General features: G+C 46.7%; 1 protein-coding gene across 2 annotated transcripts in view; it reads right to left on the bottom strand.

Annotated features, from left to right (window-relative positions):
* Crtc3 (CREB regulated transcription coactivator 3) overlaps window positions 1-10,566 on the bottom strand; it is a 74,701-nt gene extending 64,135 nt beyond the window's left edge. For both annotated transcript variants that reach the window (XM_048368917.1, XM_048368919.1), the window contains exons 1-2: window positions 10,292-10,566; window positions 2,837-2,935 (exon numbers count right to left, since the gene is read on the bottom strand). In XM_048368917.1, the coding sequence (XP_048224874.1) occupies window positions 2,837-2,935; window positions 10,292-10,423 (231 nt within the window). In that variant the 5' untranslated portion in view covers window positions 10,424-10,566. The remainder of the gene's footprint in view (window positions 1-2,836; window positions 2,936-10,291) is intronic.
* Between the last annotated feature and the right edge of the window lie 9,341 nt (window positions 10,567-19,907).

Raw genomic sequence — 19,907 nt, 5'->3', positions numbered from 1 at the left:
CATACAGAGAGAGAGAGAAAGAGAGAGAGAGAGAGAGAGAGAGAGAGAGAGAGAGAGAGAGAGAGAGAGAGAGAGATATATATAAATTGAAAGTTTAGTGAAGACTGGAATAAGGCACCTCCTTGCAAAATATGTATTCACAACAGGGAAAGAGCCTGACTGACAAACCTTGTGGCAAAAGCCAGGACAGATGGAAACCACCAACCCAGTTGGTACAATAGCAGCACCATTTGCTGTTCCTGCCAAAGACACACAATCTGAACCTGACCATAAAGATACACAGAAAAATCCCAACCGAAGGGGGCCTCAAGTGTAGCTTTGTCTTAGAACACTTGCAGCATGTGCAAAGAGCAAGGTTCCATCCCAAGCACCAGGTAAATTTAAAACAACACTAAAACTCTAACAGAGCAATATTCTAAAAAATAGTCTAAGCTGGTGCCAGGGGCTCATGCCTGCAATCCTAGCTACTAAGAAGGCTGAGATATGAGGATTGAGATTCAAAGGCAACCTGGGCAGAAAAGTCCCCATGAGACTCTTATCTACAATTAACCATTCAAAAACCAGAAGTGCGGGATGAGCATATGGCCTAGTGGTACAGTGCTTGCCTCGTATACATGAAGCCCTGGGTTAAATTCCTCAGTTCCACATATATAGAAAAAGCCAGAAGTGGCTCTGTGGCTCACGTGGTAGAGTACTACTAGCCTTGAGCAAAAAGAAGCCAGGGTCAGTGTTCAGGGCCCTGAGTCCAAGCCCCACAATTGACCAAAAAGAAAAAAGGCCTATAACTATTCAAAAGTCACAAGGTCAGTATGGTGTAGTGGCCTGTAATCCTACCTACTTGGGAGGCAGAGTTCTGGGATCACAGTGTGAGGCCAACCTAAGCATTAAAGTTTGACATTCCATCTCAACCAATGGTTGGGTGTCATGGTGCAGGCATTATCCTAGCTGCAGGGCAAGCAGCTGGACATGGTGGCACATAGCTGTCATCCCAGTGACATGTGGAAACACAAGGCAGACGGACCACAGCCCACATCTACCTGGGCAAAAAGTAAGACCCTACCTCAAAAATAACCGCAGGGGCTGGGAATGTGGCCTAGTGGCAAGAGTGCTTGCCTCGTATACATGAAGCCCTAGGTTTGATTCCCCAGCACCACATATATGGAAAACGGCCAGAAGTGGCGCTGTGGAAGTGGCGCTGTGACTCAAATGGGAGCCTTAACCAAAGAAGCTCAGGGACAGTACCTAGGCCCTGAGTTCAAGCACCAAGACTGGGGGGGGGGGGGGGGAAGGTAGCAAGACAAATTATTTTTCATAAAAGTGAAAAATAATTATTTTGGCCAGGTGTGGTAGTTCATATGTGTAATCCTCAGTATTTGGGAAGTAGAGTTTGAAAGGACTTCAGTTTGAGTCCAACTTGGGATCTCATATCAACTAAAATCTGGGAATGGTAGTGTATGCCTGTGATCTGAGCCAGAAAGAAGGTACGGGCAAGGAAGTTTAGGTCCAAATATAGTCCTGGATCAAAGTGTGAGACCCCTGGGGCTGGGAATATGGCCTAGTGGCAAGAGTGCTTGCCTCGTATACATGAGGCCCTGGGTTCGATTCCTCAGCACCACATATACAGAAAATGGCCAGAAGTGGCGCTGTAGCTCAAGTGGTAGAGTGCTAGCCTTGAGCAAAAAAGAATCCAGGGACAGTGCTCAGGCCCTGAGTTCACGGCACAGGACTGCCCCCCCCCCCAGAAAAAGTGTGAGACCCTAGCTGAAAATAATGAAAGCAAAAAGAATTGGGGACTCAGCTCAAGTGGCAGAGCACCTGCCTAGCAAGTTCAAGGCCCTGAGTTCAAACTCCAGTACTTCCTTCTCCAGACCAAAAATATCTGGCAAATGTGAGGCCCTGAGTTAAACCCTCAGGATCAACAAAGATACAAACAAAAGGGAAAGTAAAATGCAGTGCCACTTAAGAGAGTCCTAATCCATAATGCTTAAAACCAGAAGTGTCTCCGATTTTTCATATTTCAGAAAATAAACTTAATGGGGTGTGAAAATCTAAAATTCAAAATACTCTAAAATATCTCAGATATCATCAAAAAAGTAACCCACTTTTGGCAACAAAGAAAGACGACCATGCTTTTACACTGAAGAGGTATTCAGGTATCTCATCTTCACACCCAATCTTAACTTGTTTAATTAGAAGGACAGGCTCCTAAATCTTCACAGTCTAGAATATGCACAGCAGTGTCAGATCCCATTGTGTGAAACAAGATTCTTCATTGTTCTGTGTAAAGCTCTTGAGGTCAATGATTGAAGCACCCTACCCAAAGCAACAAGACACTTTGAGCCTTAGTCTGCAGGCACTGTCTAGTGAAGTAGCTGTAGTCTCCAGTAGCCAGTGAATTACAGTTAAGCTCAGATTGTGATATGCTGCCAATGTGAAATACATACAGATTTCAAAGACTTAATGATAAGACAGTATGTGAAGTACCTCAACACTCTGCTGTGTGTTGATTACAGGTTGAAATGATGCTTAGTATTTACTGAATTAAATAATTATTCAAATTATCTAAATAACATTAAAATTAATTCCACCCATGTGTTTTTCTTTAGTGTAGGTACTAGAAAATCCTATGTAGTATTATGTTGCTTTTTCTTTTTGCCCCAGGGCTGAGGATGGCCCCCGGTCTGTCTGCACGCTAGCACAACTCCCATCCTGTCTGAACTGGGCCGAGCGGCCTTTGACCTTTGGGGAAGCACATTACTTTCACTGCAGACACTGGTGGACCAGTGAACCGTACCTGGATAATCTCTACCCATCTCTGCCCACCCAGATGAGGTACCTGAAACTCTGATGTGTTGCTCCGCAGCTGGTTCACGTTGGGCAGGGAGCCTCCATGGTACTGTGTGAGGCGCAGTTGCTGGAGCTTTTGAAACTGTACCTGAAGGAAAAGCAACATTGGAAATTCAGAGACCACAGCAGCTTTTAGAGTGAAAGTCTTTGGCTTTAACTTCTCTACTGATTCAGGTTTCTGGTGTTTTCTGGGTTTTGGCCACTTCTACTTTTTGGAACTCAGACATGTTCCAATATCTCCCATGTCTTGACAGTCAGGAACTCCTGTAAGTTCTTTGAGTATGTGTAGGTGTGTGTGCAGTCACCTTTAACAATCAGAGAGGCGGGCACCAGTGGCTCATGCTTGTAATCCTAGGTACTCAGGAGGTTGAGATCTGAGGATGGGGGTTTGAAGCCAGCCAGGGCAGGAAAGTTCATGAGACTCTTATCTCCAATTAAACATCAGAAAACCAGAAGCAGTGCTGTGACTCAAAGTGGTAGAGCACTAACGTTGAGTGAAAAAGCTCAGGGACAGTCAAGCCCCACCAAAAAAAAAAGTCAAATAGATACAAAACAGGGATGTGTGTAATGAAATCCCATCCATTAACCCCCTACCCCACTGAAGGAGATCCCAGATGTGACAGGATCTCCAAAAGATAAGTCCATTAGGGGTACCTAAAACCTCTGGTGTCTTTATCCTTCAGTTACACACAGTATTAGATTTCTCAAACATTCTACACAAGGAGACAACTATAATATGTTAATCAAAACCCAGATCTCAGAGTCAAACATGAGAAGGAGGACATAGTGAGTTTCTTCCACCTATGAGCTCATTTGTAAGAATAAAGTCTGGCCAGGAGCAATGGCTCATACCTGTAATCTCAGCTACTAGGGGTGAAAGAGGGCAGAGATCGAAAGGATCAAAATCTGAAGTCAATCTGGACAAAAAAACTAGCAAGATGATATTTCAACCAATGAGCCAGGTAGGTGGCACTGATGATCCCAGATACAGAGAAGCCACAGGTAGGTCTGTAGCCCTGTGCAAAAAGCAAGACCCGCCCTGAGTAAATGAAAGCAGAAAAGACTGGGAGTATGGCTCAAATGGTAGAGCACTTGCCTTGCAACTGTGAGGCAGTGATTTCAAAAAGTCCAGTTGGTAAAACAAACAAAAAAACAAAAAACTGAATAATATGGTCTCCCAGCTTTCTACTTTAACAATCCAAAACCACTTACTAGAAGTTCTTGATGCTCTGTCCTTGAAATTCTCTAGACAAAATTCTCAACCAGCCAGGCACTGGTGACTCAGACTATAATCCAAGCTATTCAGGAGGCTGAGATCTAAAGACTGTGGTTTGAAGCTAGCCCAGGTAGGAAAGTCAGTAAAACTCATATCTCCAACTAACCACCAAAGACCTAGAAGTGGAGCTGTAGCTCAAATAGTAGAGTGCTAGCTTTGAGCAAAAAAGCTCAGGAAGGGGCTGGGAATATGGCCTAGTGGCAAGAGTACCTGCCTCGTATACATGAGGCCCTGGGTTCAATTCCCCAGTACCACATATACAGAAAACGGCCAGAAGTGGCGTTGTGGCTCAAGTGGCAGAGTGCTAGCCTTGAGCAAAAAAAAGAAGCCGGGGACAGTGCTCAGGCCCTGAGTCCAAGCCCCAGCACTGGCCAAAAAAAAAAAACAAAAGCTCAGGAACAGCAACCAGGCTGAGTTCAAACGCTAGGAGCTATGTACACACATGTGCACACAACACACACACACCTCAACCATGTTGTCTAAAGCTTTTGATTCTTTCTTCAAATATCAATCATCTATTTATCTGAATACATAGAAATGTAACTGTAAGTTAGGTACTAGGCCAGGCACAGGCTTACTGAGAGGATTACTTGCTAAAACTCCTGACTCCAAAGAATCTCCCAAAGGCTTCAACCCTGACCTAGAAGCATTGACACTAGAATCAAACAGCTCTCTCCTGCCTAGGGAACCAACTTTAATGGAGCTGCAGGCCCTTGCACAGCACTGTAACTGTTCTCTCTCCCGAGGGGCTGTTTCCAAAGCCTCGGAGACAGTGGATTTAGAGCCAGAAGACCTGTCTTTGTACGCTGGAGCTTGAGTGCGGGTGGTTCAATTATTACTGTGTCTCTTTCACAAAGGATTAAGAAAGAAAAGAGGATGGTGATGTGTAAACTGTAAAGTTCTAGACAAGTTCTCAAGCTATTATTTCTGTGAATATTCTCAACTACTCCTAAAAACTTCCAATTTTTAAGAAAAATTTTCCTCTGTTGAAATTTGGAACAAGTGAACTAGATAGAAATGATATCTTCATGTTCATGAATGATGAATACGAGGAACAAAACATGATTAAAGCACAAGTCTCAGCTTGGTAGCCTAGAGAGTTCTGATTTATTCAATATTTTAAATTTTAATTTCAAAAATTGGGAGACTGGGCTGGGAATATGGCCTAGTGGTAGAGTGCTTGCCTCGTATACATGAAGCCCTGTGTTCGATTCCTCAGCACCACATATATAGAAAAAGCCAGAAGTGGCACTGTGGCTCAAGTGGGAGAGTGTTAGCCTTGAGCAAAAAGAAGCCAGAGACAGTGCTCAAGCCCCAGGACTGGCAAAAAATAAAAAATGAGAAACTACATAAAAATCTAGATTTGTAACTTCTCTGAAAGATCTTAAAACACAAAAATCACATTCTTGTACTGAACAATGGATAGAGCTGAGAAATGGCTGCCCTTAGGCAGGGTTTGCTCAATCCTCACTATACCTTATAATCCTCAACTAGGACCTAGGATTATCTGCTATTTTTTTGTCATTTTATTCTTGGCTTCTCCACTCATTTTCCTAATCTGCCTCATTCTGTAAATTAAGTTAGCAATCTTTGCCTAACTACACATTTTGGTGCAATTTCCTTTAAATTAACACCTCTGTGAAATGAAATGGAAGCTTTACTAATTCTTTCTTAGAAGAGTCTCAAAATAGTTAATATACTTCCAATAAGATCCCAAGGGCCCTGTGAAGAGCTCAGTGGCTGAGCATGTACTTGGTGTGCAATGAAGCCCAGGGTTCAATTGCCAGCACCAAATGAAAACAAAAACAAAACCAAATCCAGCTGTTCTTTTTAATGGAAATTGATAAGATTATTCTAAAATTTATGGATGTCCAAATGACCCAGAAGATTTAAAGTGATTTTTTTGAAGGGCTGAGTTGGTAGAATGAAGTTAACAATTTGGCGACTTTTAAAAAAGCTGTAGTAAGCCAGACAGTGGTGTTGTCCAAGAGAAATCTAGGGCTAGGGCTCAGTGGTAGTATGCCCAGCATATGTGAGTCCTTGTATTCTTAGCCTGGATGGGAGAGGCAGCTATAGATTAGTGGAACAGAAAAGACAACCCAAAAATAGACCCATGCATACATGACCACCACTGTCATAACCATCAGTGAAGTCTTCAATAAATGCTGTTGTATATCTTCCCTGGGCAATCTGAGTATTCAGCATCCAGATTTAAATTCCAGTTCATATTTGAGTTTTAATATTTAGCCCACATCTACTCCTGCAGTTGCTAAGCAGATGCTCTACTACTTGAGCCACATCCCTAGATCTTCTCTCTCTCTCTCTCTCTCTCTCTCTCTCTCTCTCTCTCTCTCTCTCTCTCTCTCTCTCTCTGTTGGTCATGGGGCTTGAATTCAGGGCCTGGGAACTGTCCCTGAGGTTTTTTTTGCTCAAGGCTAGTGCTCTGGCACTTTGAACCACAGCTCTACTTCCAGTTTTCCGGTGGTTACTTGGAGATGAGCCTCATGGTCTTTCCTGCCCAGGCTGGTTTTGAACTACCATCCTCTGATTTCAGCCCCGAGTAGCTAGGATTACAGGCATGATGAGCCAGCAGTGCCCGGGTTTGTCTCACTTTGCCACCCCCACCCCCCACCCCGGGGTTTGCTTCAAACTGAGATTAGCTGGGAAATGTGTGCCACACATTTGGATTGTTGGTTGAGATGGAGCCTTGCTAACTTTTGGCCCCAGCTGACCATGACCCTCCTGATCTCTATCTTACATGTGTAGTAACAGTGGCCAACTCAACCCTTCAGGTTTGAGCTTCTCCTAGAGCCTCACTATACTACAATTTATCTGTTGATTATTTTCTAACTATCCAAACCAAATTAATTCTCCAGATTGAAGCAAAGAAACTACAATTTATCTGTTGATTATTTTCCAACTATCCAAACCAAATTAACTCTCCAGATTGAAGCAAAGAGTTAGCCTATGCTTTCTCAACATGAGTTGTCCTACATAGAGAAACATCTGGAACAAGTGTCCAACCTATGGTTTCCATCTACTCCATCTGCACATCAGCATGTCTAACTTATACCTCCCAACCCAGCATCCTGGGTATGCACAGATTTCGCCAAAATCACCAACAGCCTCCAAATGACATCACCAGGAGACACATCCTGTCACATGAGACCACTGCATGTGACCTCACCAAAGAACATATCCTGTCACATCAAACCACTGCACCTGATTTCACCAAAGGATGCATCCTGTCACATGAGACCACTGTACATGACCTCACCAGAGAATATATCCTGTCACGAGACCACTGCATGAGACCTCACCAAACTGTACTTGACCTCACCAAAGAACATGCCCTGTCATATGAGACCACTGCATGAGACCTCACCAAAGAACATACCCTGTCACATGAGACCACTGAACATGACCTCACTGAAGGATGCATCCTGTCACATGAGACAGGACCAGCAGCACTGCTTCATACCCACTCCTGTTCACAGCAATGGTCCATGCTTTTCTACGGGCTCGGGTGCTCTTCAGTCTTCCCTGTCTCCTCCTCTTCCTCTACCTCCCTTTTCCATGCAAGCCCCCTGGAGCTTACAAAGCAGTCAGAAGGCCAGAACCCAGTTATGAACCAGACACACTTTCCTCCAGCTGGGACCTCTGGAAACACACAGACATGTTTGGAAAGCTAAGTCTTCTCTATGATAAGGGTTTTTATTTTGTCATTTCTTTATGAAAATAACCCTGGAAGTTTTCAAATAAGCTGCCGGGGATGTGGCTCAAGCAGGAGAGCACCTGTCTAGAAAGTGCAAAGCTCTGAGTTCAAAGCACAGAAATGCTAAATTTTAAATATTATTAGCAAAGTTGTAATCTTCATGTTTATAAACACAGTGCAGCCAAGTCAGACTAATAGTGATTGGCCAAGGAGTAAACAAGCAGAATTAACATGCAATGATTTCCTGTGCCAGCTGAAAGGCTGACATAACTTTATAGTGATCAGAATCGTGACTGGATTATCATTTGAGCATCAATTGATTAAAATTGCTAATTAACATATTCACTGATAGCCTTGATTAGGTAAGCAAAAAAGCATTTGCCATATTAAATAAAAGTAGATTTGAATTTATTACATTTGTAATTTTGAATGTACACATACATGCTTTGGTTCATGATTGAATCAGTCATAAGCAAAGGACTACATATATAGACTTGAGTAAATAATCAAACTAAGTGAACTAAAGATCTGTAAAATATTGGCTTTAATAGAGCCTGAGCCAGGTGTGTAGAGTGTGTCTATAATCCTAGCACTGGGGAGGCTGCAGCAGCACAATTTCAAGTTTACACCTGTCATCTCAGCTACATAGGAAACATAAATAGGAAACATAAATTGCTGTCCAGACCAACCTGGACAAAAAGTGAGACTCTACTTGAGAAATAAATAAGGCAAAAAGGAATGGAGATGTGTCTCAAGAGTGCCTGCCTATCATGAAACCCTGAATTCAACCCTCAGTACAATAATAATAATAGTCTGTATACTTTCTAGAACCTCATGTGTGAGGGATATTTTAAAGGGATTCATTCATAAGTTCTGTGAGGGATTGAATTCTAGTTATATACAAATACACAGTGCATATAATTGTACATAAAATGTATGCTCCTAAAGTAGAAAGTTAGGATGGAGATCAGAAATAATATCTGCAGTCTATGGGATTCTGGAAATCATGAATGCCTTTTCTTCAAGTGTTGGCAAACTTTTGTTATAAGCCACAGGATATTTTAGTTTTTGGGGACCACAGAGGGAGAAAAAATTGTATGTGTCTAAACAAGACCATCAGATTTCAGCATTCACCCATCCATCTCTTTCCATGTCCTGAGCCCTCAGGCTCATCTCTCAGCCTAACCAAGGTCACCTATGTAAACACCTGTGATGGCAGACTGCTAACCAGAGAAGATGGGCTGGACTCCAGAAGAAAATTCCTGAAATCCTCAGCCCAGTCTGTCTGCCTATCTATCTATCTATCTATCTATCTATCTATCTATCTATCTATCTATCTATTACTTCTTGTGGGGTGACCTATGATCTATAACCCCCATGGGGATTTCTATGAACTCCTATATATCATCTTCTCTCATCTATGATCATTCTATCTTCTGTATTCATGTACCTTCTGTATCTATCATCTTTTCCTAGTGTAGATAGTAAACATGGAAAACATTAGTTTCTCCTTAACATCTCTAAAACACTAAACATGACGCATCGCTTCTGAGTGCGGGACTTTGGCTGGGGTGGGCTGTTAGCAATCTACGGTTCCCCCTCCATTTGAGAGGGAAAACCACCTCCCAGTTCCGGCTTGAACTATAAGAACTCTGGCCTAGTGTCCAAGCCTCCCAACTTTTAATATAAATAATTAAGTAGATTTAGATTGTGAAAAAAAAATCAAAACAGACTCCCAATTAACGAACTCTGGCTGCATCATCAACAATCTTTCCCACACACGACAATGACAAAAAGCATAGGGTGTGTGAGGTGTGCGGACTGGAGGGGCGGAGGACCGCCGGATTGTACCAGGTTTGACTCTCCGGCTGGGCCCCCGGCTCTCGGGTTGACCACCCCCCACCTGGCACCACGGCTCTCGGGTTGGCTCCCCCGCTACACTCCAACTCTTAGGTCTCCCTCCCCTGCGTTCCCCAATTTTCTTTCGAGGTCAGCGTCCCATCCCCAGGCCCGCGCGCCCGGCTCCACGGCGCCCCATCCTCCGCAGGTGCCCGGCTGGGGCCGCGCAGCAGTGACAGGACCCGGCTCCCCCCGCCCCCCCGCCCTCCGCGGTCTCCCCGGGAGAGCCAGGCGCTCTGCCGGCGGGTGCGCGCGGCCCGGGCCTCCCGCGGCCGAGTCCCCGAGGGCAGGCGGCCTCGGAGCGGCCTCTCCGCGCGCGCGGTGGGCGGCTTCCTCCCCAGCGCCGCCGCGGCCTCGGCCTCCGCCCGCCCGCCCGCCCGCAGCGCCGCCCCGCCAGGCCGCTCGCTCCGCTCCGCTTTCCCGCGCCCGATGACCCCGCCTCGCGGCGGTCCCGCGACCTCTCACCCCCCCGCGACCTCTTACCCCCCCCCCGGCGACCTCTCACCCACGCGACCTCTCACCCCGACCCCGCTCGGCCGCCCCCCGGGCCTCACCCGTGACAGGGTGAGGTCGGTCATGAGCTGCTCGAAGGCCCGCGTCTCCTCGGCCTGCCGCTGCGTGTGCAGCGCGATCTTCTCGCTGAACTTGCGCGGGTTGGCGCTGCCTGAGCCTGGCGACGCGGCCATGACGGGCCGGGCGCGAGCAGCAGCAGAGGCGGCAAGCGCGGGGCCCGCCCGCCCGCCCGACCCAGGCCGCCCAAGCCGCTGCCCCAAGATTGCCGTCCGGCTCCACCGGCTGAGGAGCCGCCGCGGCCCCACCGGGAGCGCGCCGAGGGCCCCGCCCCGCGCTGGCCACGCCCACTCCGGTGACCACGCCCCGCGCCGCTAGTCCACGCCCATCTCCCTCGAAGCCCCGCCCTCGCCCCGGCGCCGCCAAGCCGGGCCTCCAGTAACCAACTCGGACGCCAACTATGAGCCTGACCTCCAACTCCCCAACCGGGCCTCCAGCAGGGTAGCTTCCATCTCAGGCTGGCCTGGCCTTCAGCAGCTCAGCCTCTAGTCCTGAGCCCTGCCTCCAACCACGCAGATTCCACGGCCTGAACCCGGCCCAGCCTCTGGCAACTCTGAGCTCTGGCCCCAGCAGGAAGACCTCTATCCCTCGGCTGGATCTCTAGCCCTAAGATGGGCCTCCAACCACAAGGCCAGCCTCCAGCTGCCTGACCTCCAGTTCTGATCCCTGCAGAGCTTCCAACTCCAAGCCTCCAACCCTGAGTTCAGCCACCAGCTAGGCTCACACTGGCAGACAAATCTGAGAGACTTTTACCCAGCAAAATGCTGGAAGTGGAGGTGTGGCTCAAGTGGTAGAATACCAAACAGGAGCACCTCCGTAAGGCCTTGAGTTCCAGCCCCAGTATAGGCAAAAAGGAGGAAAGAAAGAAGGGGAGGGAGGGAGGGAGGGAGAGAAAGCCATTGTAGAATAAGTGCCCCCTGGTTGATCAGGGCTCTCCTTGTGCCTCCTCCCCCACGGTTTCAGGATAGGAGGTCAGCTGTCTGTGGTGATACAGGAGTTTGGCTCTGTTTGGTCCAGGGGCATGTGAGATTCTCTTCTCCTAGGTTTTCAGTGTAATTACCTGATCACCGTGCAGTTATACTGCTTGCCTTCGGGAAATCATTATATATGTATTATATATTATATGTAAATACTTCATTATAAACCCTGTATAGTACAGTTCCATTTTGGTACAAATTCTGGGGAGGAGTGACAAGTTTCTTTTGTTGTAGCTTTGCTCAGATTTCTCTCAGCTCATCACCAATGTCAGACAGAGCTGGGAGTGACAACAGTGGTGGCTGTGAAATGAGAGTTCTCCAAGGAAGCCTGCTAGGTTTCCAGAGAGCTGCTCTGGGCCTAGAGTCTGCCCTGCTTCTTCTTCCCTCCTCTCCCCTGTATCTCCAGCCTTCTGACTTGGGCATCCTCCATCCTGGGGCAAGGGCATGCATAAGGGGGAATATCTCTGAGATTTTTGCCCCCTCACGAGGGTGCTAGAGGGCTAAGAGCCATTCTCTTCCTTGGAAGCCTATGCAGTTAGCAGTGTGGTGCTGGCTTCAGTTTGTCACTGGGAGACCTTCACATTCTGTTCCTTGTCTTTGCAGGTGACCCCGCCACTTGCTTTGTTTTTCTCCCATTCTCTGAAGGCTCAGTGATCTGCTAGGTCAGGGTCACGTGTGGTTGTGGTGCTGGTACGAGGCCGGTGTGGGTCTTTGGGTCTTTTGTTGTTGTTTGGTGGGGCAATGGGGGGGGGGGCGGGTGTGCAGACCAGAAACTCCCAGCCTGTTTTCTGCCACAGTGACTTAGGTGTCTTTTTTTTTTTTTAACCAGTCCTGGGACTTGAACTCAGGGCCTGAGCACTGTCCCTGGCTTTTTTTTTTTTTTTTTTGCTCAAGGCTAGCACTCTACTACTTGAGCCACAGCACTACTTGTGGCTCTTTCTGTGTATGTGGTACTGAAGAATCGAACCCAGGGCTTCATGTATGCAAGGTAAATACTCTACCACTAGGCCATATTCCCAGCCCCGACTTAGGTGTTTTTAAAAGTATGCTTTTTCCCCTCATAGATTTTCCTCCAACTTCTGGTGACCCCTCACTCTCCTTCAACTTCTAATTAAGATAGATGTTAAATATCTATAGGGTTCATGTTTCTAGAAATAAAATGAGTTTTCTGTTTGTCTGTTGTTTGGGGCAGTACGGGGCATTGAACTCAGGACTCACACTAGGCAGAAGCTCTACCTTTTAAGACCTATCTCCAGCCCTTTTTGCTTTAGGTTATGTTGTAAATAGGGTCTGACGTATTTTCCTTGGGCTGACATCCTTCTACCTATGCCTCTTTCATACATGGGACCACAAGGTGTACTCTACCACCTCCTGCTTGTTGGCCTTGAACTGCAATACTTCCAATCAATCTCTCCTTCCTGAGTAGCTAGCATGAAAGACATGAGTCCTCCTGAAAACATGATAAATCTTTATATTTATTCTGTGCCAGAGATTGTTAGTTGTCTCCAATACCCCTTCTCCCTTCCTTCCTTATTAGTAGAAATCCTTAGATAGTGCCAGCTACAGCCAGAATTTCCCATGATCCTTGCTCCCAACCAGATGTGAACCAAGTCACAGGGCAGAGCATGGCCTTTGACCTCTCTTCTCCTCCACACCTGGAATGTGGATGTGGCAACAGCCGGGGTGCTGCTGTCTTACACGGCTAGGTAGAAAGTATGTGTGTGCACAGGAGCTTGGCAGCCCGGCCCAGGAACCATGGTGTTCTGGGACTGCATCTACACGATTAGCCAAGAGATAAGCATCATTTGTTGAAAGCCCTGTTATTATTTTAGCCTTTGTTACAGGAACTACACAGGACCTGTTACACTTAAATAGAAAAATTCTTATAAGTCTATCAAGATATGGCTAACCATTGTTGATTTTGGGAATATAGGCACCCCTGGAAGGCTGGGTTTGGGTTTTTTTGGGGGGGGCAGTTTGGGAGGGGGGCACAGTCCTAGGGCTAGAACTCAGGGCCACCTCTTGCTCTTGCTCTGCTTTTTCTCTTACCACTTCACTCATGCCTCCAATCTGGCTTTCTGCTGGTTAATTGGAGATGGAACTTTGTAGACTTTTCTATTTTTCCTGGGCTGGCTTCAAACCAAGATCCTCAGATTCTGGGTAGCTAAGATTACAGGTGTGAGCACCCAGATTTCTACTAGGAAGCGCTTATCTTTTAACCTTAGAAATTTCTAGGGGCTGGGGATATAGCCTAGTGGCAAGAGTGCCTGCCTCGGATACACGAGGCCCTAGGTTCGATTCCCCAGCACCACATATACAGAAAACGGCCAGGAGCGGTGCTGTGGCTCAAGAGGCAGAGTGCTAGCCTTGAGCGGGAAGAAGCCAGGGACAGTGCTCAGGCCCTGAGTCCAAGGCCCAGGACTGGCCAAAAAAAAAAAAAAAAAGAAATTTCTAAATGTGCATTTTAAATAAAGTTTTGACAGTACTTGCATTTGAACTCAGGACCTCCCTCTTGCTAGATAAAAGCTCTACCACCTGAACCATGATCCTAGACCACTTTGCTTTAGTTATTTTCAAGTGATGGTTCTGCTGGCCTCTAACCTGGATTTTTCCACGTAGCTAGGATTACATATGTCATTACATTGTCTGGCTTGTCTGTTTTATTTTTTGGGGGGTGTGGGAGGAGGGTTGCTGGACCCTCGAGCTCTTTTCACTCACAACTGGTACTCTACCAATTGAGCCACACCTCCCCTTCCATAATCTGTATTTTTAAAGGTATTTTGAATATTAAGATCAAGGGGAAAAAATGGAGGAAAAATGTCATCGACTTGTAAATAACTGGTGGGATTCTGTGGATGAGCCGTGTGCATGGAGCCTTTGCTAGTTGCCTTGTGGTGGGTGAAGAAGCAACACCCTCACTGCAAGCCTCCCAAATATCACTGCTCTAGGGCTATGGTCTGGTTTTGTTTTTTTGGTTTTGTTTTGTTTGTTTGTTTTTGGCCAGTCCTGGGGCTTGGACTCAGGGCCTGAGCACTATCCCTGGCTTCTTCTTGCTCAAGGCTAGCACTCTACCACTTGAGCCACAGCGCCACTTCTGGCCATTTTCTGTATATGTGGTGCTGGGGAATCGAACCCGGGGCCTCATGTATACGAGGCAAGCACTCTTGCCACTAGGCCATATCCCCAGCCCCCTATGGTCTGTTTTATTCGTTTGTTTTTGCTTGCTTTGTTTAGTGCTTGCTTGAGCAGGGTGGTTTCTCCTGCCTGAGGAGCCCCTAGGCTGGTACCCAGGGAAGAAGCCTGGGAGCAGTGTCTCCCTAATGGCAGTGTAATCCCCAGCTTGCAGAAGCTTCCACCATTTCCCCAAAGGCCAATGATGTGACAGCAGGGCAGGGCAGGGGGGTGGGGATGGGGTGGGAGGGGAAGGGCAGGCTGGTGAGGTCTGTGAGCAGTGTGGGGAGAGGGTGTCTGCTCTAATTGTTCCTCCTCTGTGCTGTCCACCCAACCTTGTCCAGCCCCTGGCTCAGCTCCCTCTGGCCTCTGCCTGTTTAGTTCCTTAAATCAGGGACTGCTACTTGGCTCTTCTTCCTCACCAGGCCTTGGGCATTGTGGTTAGCTTTCTAGATGCTTGTCAGCTCTCATTGGAATAATCATGCTGGGCTATGGCTACGCCCTGCCCCTAGGAAAGCCTCCATTCCACCTGGACAGAAGGTGGACAAGCAAGGGTGTTGCCCAGGAAAGACTTTTGGGAGTTTTAGGACCCAGTTACTTGGCCCCACAACTGGTCCCAGATGACCTGGCTTGCAGAACCCATAGGGGCTGCCACAGCCTAAGCCACTTCTAGTGTTGTAGTCACTGCTCTGGCAGGTAGAGTTCCAGACCTGACAGCCTTTACTTGCAACTCCTGGGGCTATGGATCATTGTCAATAGGTGATAGATGCCCAAATGAGGAGGGCCAAGCAAATGGCATCCCTACAGCATGGCGCTGTTTAGAGTAGTGTTATCAGCATTCCCTGACCTTCAGAGAAGTTGGGGTGGGGGACAGCACTGGGACTCCTGGTCTCTGACATCATGCCTCTGTCCCTTGAGAGGTGCCACCATGTTCCCTTTGAAGTGACCCAGGGTCCCAGTGACCCTGACTTTTGTGGGTTTTTTTCCTCCTGGTCAGACATGGTGACGGCAGTTCCACCTACATGGGGCTCCCAAGCGACAGCTACCTCTCTCCCTTCCCTAGAGCACTTTCCCCAAAGGTTACCTGAAGTGGCTGTGTGGACTTCCTTGGCACCTTTCCTGTAACACTCTGGCTTTCAGAGGAGTGTTGGAGCTAGGTCCTGTTTCTGGGCGTTGGCTCCTGCTGAGTTGGGCTCTTCCCATTGAACTCAGGGGCCCTGTGTTTGCTAAACAGCTGTGGTACCACTTCAGCTGTTTCTCTAGTCCTTGGCCATGCCAGTCATTTTTGAGGCAGGGTCTTACTTTATGCTTCGGTGGACCCAGATTGCAGTCACCCTATTGGTGCTGCCCAGATGACAGTCTCTCTCAAACTTTACACTTGGTAACCCAAAAGGATCTGGTAGCATTATTCATTATTATAAAGGGCAAAATTAAGTTTTCTTTTTTTGTTGTTGTTGGTTGTGCGGCTTGAACTCAGGGCCTGTACACTGTCCCTGAGCTATTTTGCTGAAGGCTAGTGCTCTAAGATTTTGAACCCCAGCTCCCCTTCTATTTTTCTGGTGGTTAATTGGAGGTAAGTCTCATAGCATTTCCTGCCCAGGCTGGATTTGAACTGTGATCTTCAGATCTCAGCTTCCTGAGTAGCTAGGATTACATGGTGGGTGAGCCACAGGCACCCAGCCAGCAATGTCATCAGAAAAATTTAAATTTAGAAGCCAAGAGCTGGGCATCTGTGGCTCACATGTGTAAATCTAGCTACTCAGGAGGCTGAGATCCGAGGATCATAGTTCAAATCCAGCCTTGGCAGACAAATCTGAGACTCTTATTTCCAGTCAACCAGCAAAATATCAGAAGGGGAGGTGTGGCTCAAGTGGTAGAGTACCAGGCCCTGAATTCAAGCTCCAGTATGGGCACAAAAGAACAAGAAGAAAAATTCTAATTAGGGGTAGGTTCAACAAACTTCCTGAGGATGGCACTACCAATTCCAGGTCTGCCAGGAGCATAGGGAAGGGCCCTTGGGTAGGATGTCCCAGGGCTGCTGCTGTGGTGACCTCCACACATGGCATTGACATGTGGTGATCCATCCCAGAATAGTTGGCGGGGGTGGGGGGTGGAGGGGAGCAGACAACCTTGCTCCACAGTTCTTTTCCAGAACCAGTAAATAACTCTACTTCCTAAATATCGTGAGACCTGGCCCACCTCTTTCTATCCAAACCCAATTCAGGCCACCAAATCTCTCCCTAATTGAAGCCCTAATTGGTGCCCTAGTGTGGCAGTACCCGCCCTGCAGGAGACAGGGGACACACTCACACTGAGTAATTTGAAGAGAAGTTAATTAAGCGAGGGGGGTAATGCAGTGCCCCTCGGGGCTAGTTACAGGCGACCTCATTAGCTCGCTCAGCCTGAGGAGAAGGGTGCAGCGATGGAGGCAGCCACTCCATAGGGACTTGCAGAATAAACCCTAATCCCAGGCTCTGTGGTGCTGCCCACTGGCCAAACTGAACCAGAAGCTGCCGGGTGTTGTTCATCCGGAGTAGAGAGGAGGGGAAGGGCCCTCGCATTGTTTCTAAAACCCAAAGACCATTTCTTATTCTTTGCATTCATCGTTTGTGCCAGCTCAGGACAGCACCTCCTCCCAATGCCATATTTGCCTTCAAGAACCAGTGACCCCATCAGGGCTACACAACCAGCAAACCCTACATTTTCTCTCTTTTTTTTTCTTTTTTGGTACTGGGGATGGAACCCAGGATGTTGCACTTGCTAGGCAAGCGCTTTGCCACTGAGCGACATCCCCAGCCCGACACATTTTGTTAGTTGAACAGCATAGATTGTGGTGTAAGTTCTGTATAAACTACTTTTCTCCTCACTTTTCACACTGAGAAAGCCTGCAATGATTACCCGACTTCCAGGATCCAGCCCTCACCCCCTTTCAGCCCTGCACTCCTCCTGTATCCCGACTGCTTTCTAAACAATGTTTCCCACCAAAAGAACTAGGGATCCTTGCAGAAATGGCCAATCTCAGGTCTGGGTGACAAATACAACAAACATCTTACACTAGACAAGAAGGAAACAGCTGGTGCTGGTGGCTCATGCCTATAAATCCTAGCTACTTGGGAAACTGTGAACAGCAGGACTGCAGTTCCACGCCAGCCTGGGCATTGAAGTCTGTGAGACTCCATCTCAAGGGAGGAAAGCTGGACACTGTGGTGCATGTCTGTGATCCTAGAAAACAGGAAGGCTGAAGTAGGTGAACAGCAGCTCAGACATGGGCCCTGGTAGAAAATGAAACCTCATCCTGAAAACAACCAAGGAAAACCAGGACTGACTGGAGCCTATGGCTAGTGATAAGGTTGGAAGGACTCAAAGTCACCATGTATATTTAACAACCAAAGACTGGATATTTGAACATTAAAAATTATATAAAATTGTGTATGTGCATGTACATATACATGCAGTAGATTAAAAGCTATCAACTGTATTTGAAGTCCAGGAGTTCATGATTTTTTGGGGGGGAGGGGTGTTGCTGATCTACATGGACTCAGGGCCAGGGTGCTTTCTTTGAGCTTTTATTGCTCAAGGCTAGTATACTACCACTTAAGCCACAGTTCTATTTTCAGCTTTTTGGTGGTTAATATCTAGTAAGTCTCACAGACTTTCCTGTTTGAGCTGGCTCTGAACCACAATCCTCAGATCTGTTTCCTTAGTAGTTAGGATTATAGGCATGAGCCACTGGCACCTTGCTTGTTGTGGTTTTTAATGATCAAATCTCACTCTAGTTAATGTTGTCTAGTAAGAACTGCTAACAATGAAACAGAGTATGGGAACAAATGACCTTTTATTTTATACAAAGTAACAGTCAGACCTGCAGTCAAATGCTGGGAAGGAAGGAAATTCACTTAAATGTCATAATGGCCAAGGAGAAGGTCAGAGGAGAGGAGACAGAAGGCTACAGCTAATAAATAAGAGGAAGCTTCTGTGGCAGTCCCAGTCCAGTACTGCTGCTTAGGCAGGTCAGGAGCCTCTGCTATGCAAACACTTGGAAGTCTCAAAGAGAGGCGTGTTTCGCCTCTGAGGCTGTGCTCTGAGAGCTACAATCCTTACAAGTGATGGAAGCAGCCTGTGGGAGCAGCATTTGGGACTGGTGTCTTCTTTTAAGAAAACATACTTGTAAGTCTCCAGATCTTGAGGCCATGTATCTTGCTTTCTCTTCCTGAGACAGGATCTTGATCTATAGCTTGGGCTCAACTTGAATTTACAACCCTCTGTCTCCATTTCCTGAGAGCTGGGATTACAGGTGTGTGCTACTGCACCCGGCTTAATGTGAGAAAAATGTTTGCTAAAATAATTCATCTTCCAAAATACAACTGAAAGCAAGGTGAGGGTGGTGGCCACTCCTCCCTGTGGCTAAGCCCAGAGCTACACAGGCGTCCACTGTGACAAACACTTCTCCAAGGCTTACCTTTGTAATAGGGACACAGCACGTGATTCGTGATTAATTTAAGTTTATTTGCTTCAAATATACATCAGTAAAAATATCAATGTTAATTTAACTTTTGTGTTTTAGAAGAGAACACTGAACCAAAACACCAAAAAAACTGGAGGCTCAGTAACATGATTTACCTAATTTTCCTGGCTGTACAGATTTAAAAAAAAGATTTGGGACTTTTTTTTTTAATCCAAGAACAAAAGCATCTAAATTCAATATTTATAAATGAATTGATTTTGCTTAAGCCTAGAAAACATTTCATAAAATAAAGGCACAACTGTGGGCAGACAAAAGTGGGGAAAAGTTTTGATTTTCTCTGGGTTGACTGAGCTGCTTCAAGGATTCTCTCTGCCATCCTGAAGGTAAAAATCCTAGAGTTCAGATATACAGATAAGCCATTAAAAAATAATCCTTTTCTCAGTATTTGATAGGTTTTTGAAACATTATATAAGTCTTTGAGATACCTATCACTCACATTTTTTAAGAAATAAGTCTATGCTTTAATAAGGCGCTCTTGACAAAAGATTTGGAACAATTATGTTCTACTTTAGGACAGCTCCTTGTTGGGGGGGGGGGCAGGGAGGAAAGACACGGGACAGGACAGAAGCTGATCTGGGAACTCAGCTCAGTGGACCCTGATCTACTAGTGAGGCCATCAGGCTAACAGCTCCACTCACGGCTCTCATTAGAACCAGTATTTCTTTTCTTCTAAAACTGTATCATCTGAACACAGACTTGCATGAGCTTTTGCCCCCAGAAGAAACAGAGGAAAAGGAATGGGAGAAAAATGAAGAGGCCCACTCTGCAAAGACATCCCAGTACCTCTTGAGAACGCAACATTTTCCTTGTGCAACTGTGGATGTTATTGGTACAGATAGCTCCCACTTCTGAATAATGAGGATTTCAATGTTATTGCTAAGTAAAAGACAGAGCAGACAGTGCAGTGATGGAGAGAATAGCTGGGCT

This window comes from Perognathus longimembris, chromosome 20 (genome assembly GCF_023159225.1).
Source record: "Perognathus longimembris pacificus isolate PPM17 chromosome 20, ASM2315922v1, whole genome shotgun sequence".
NCBI classification, from domain to species: domain Eukaryota; kingdom Metazoa; phylum Chordata; class Mammalia; order Rodentia; family Heteromyidae; genus Perognathus; species Perognathus longimembris.
This window is presented reverse-complemented; position numbering and strand designations above follow the sequence as displayed.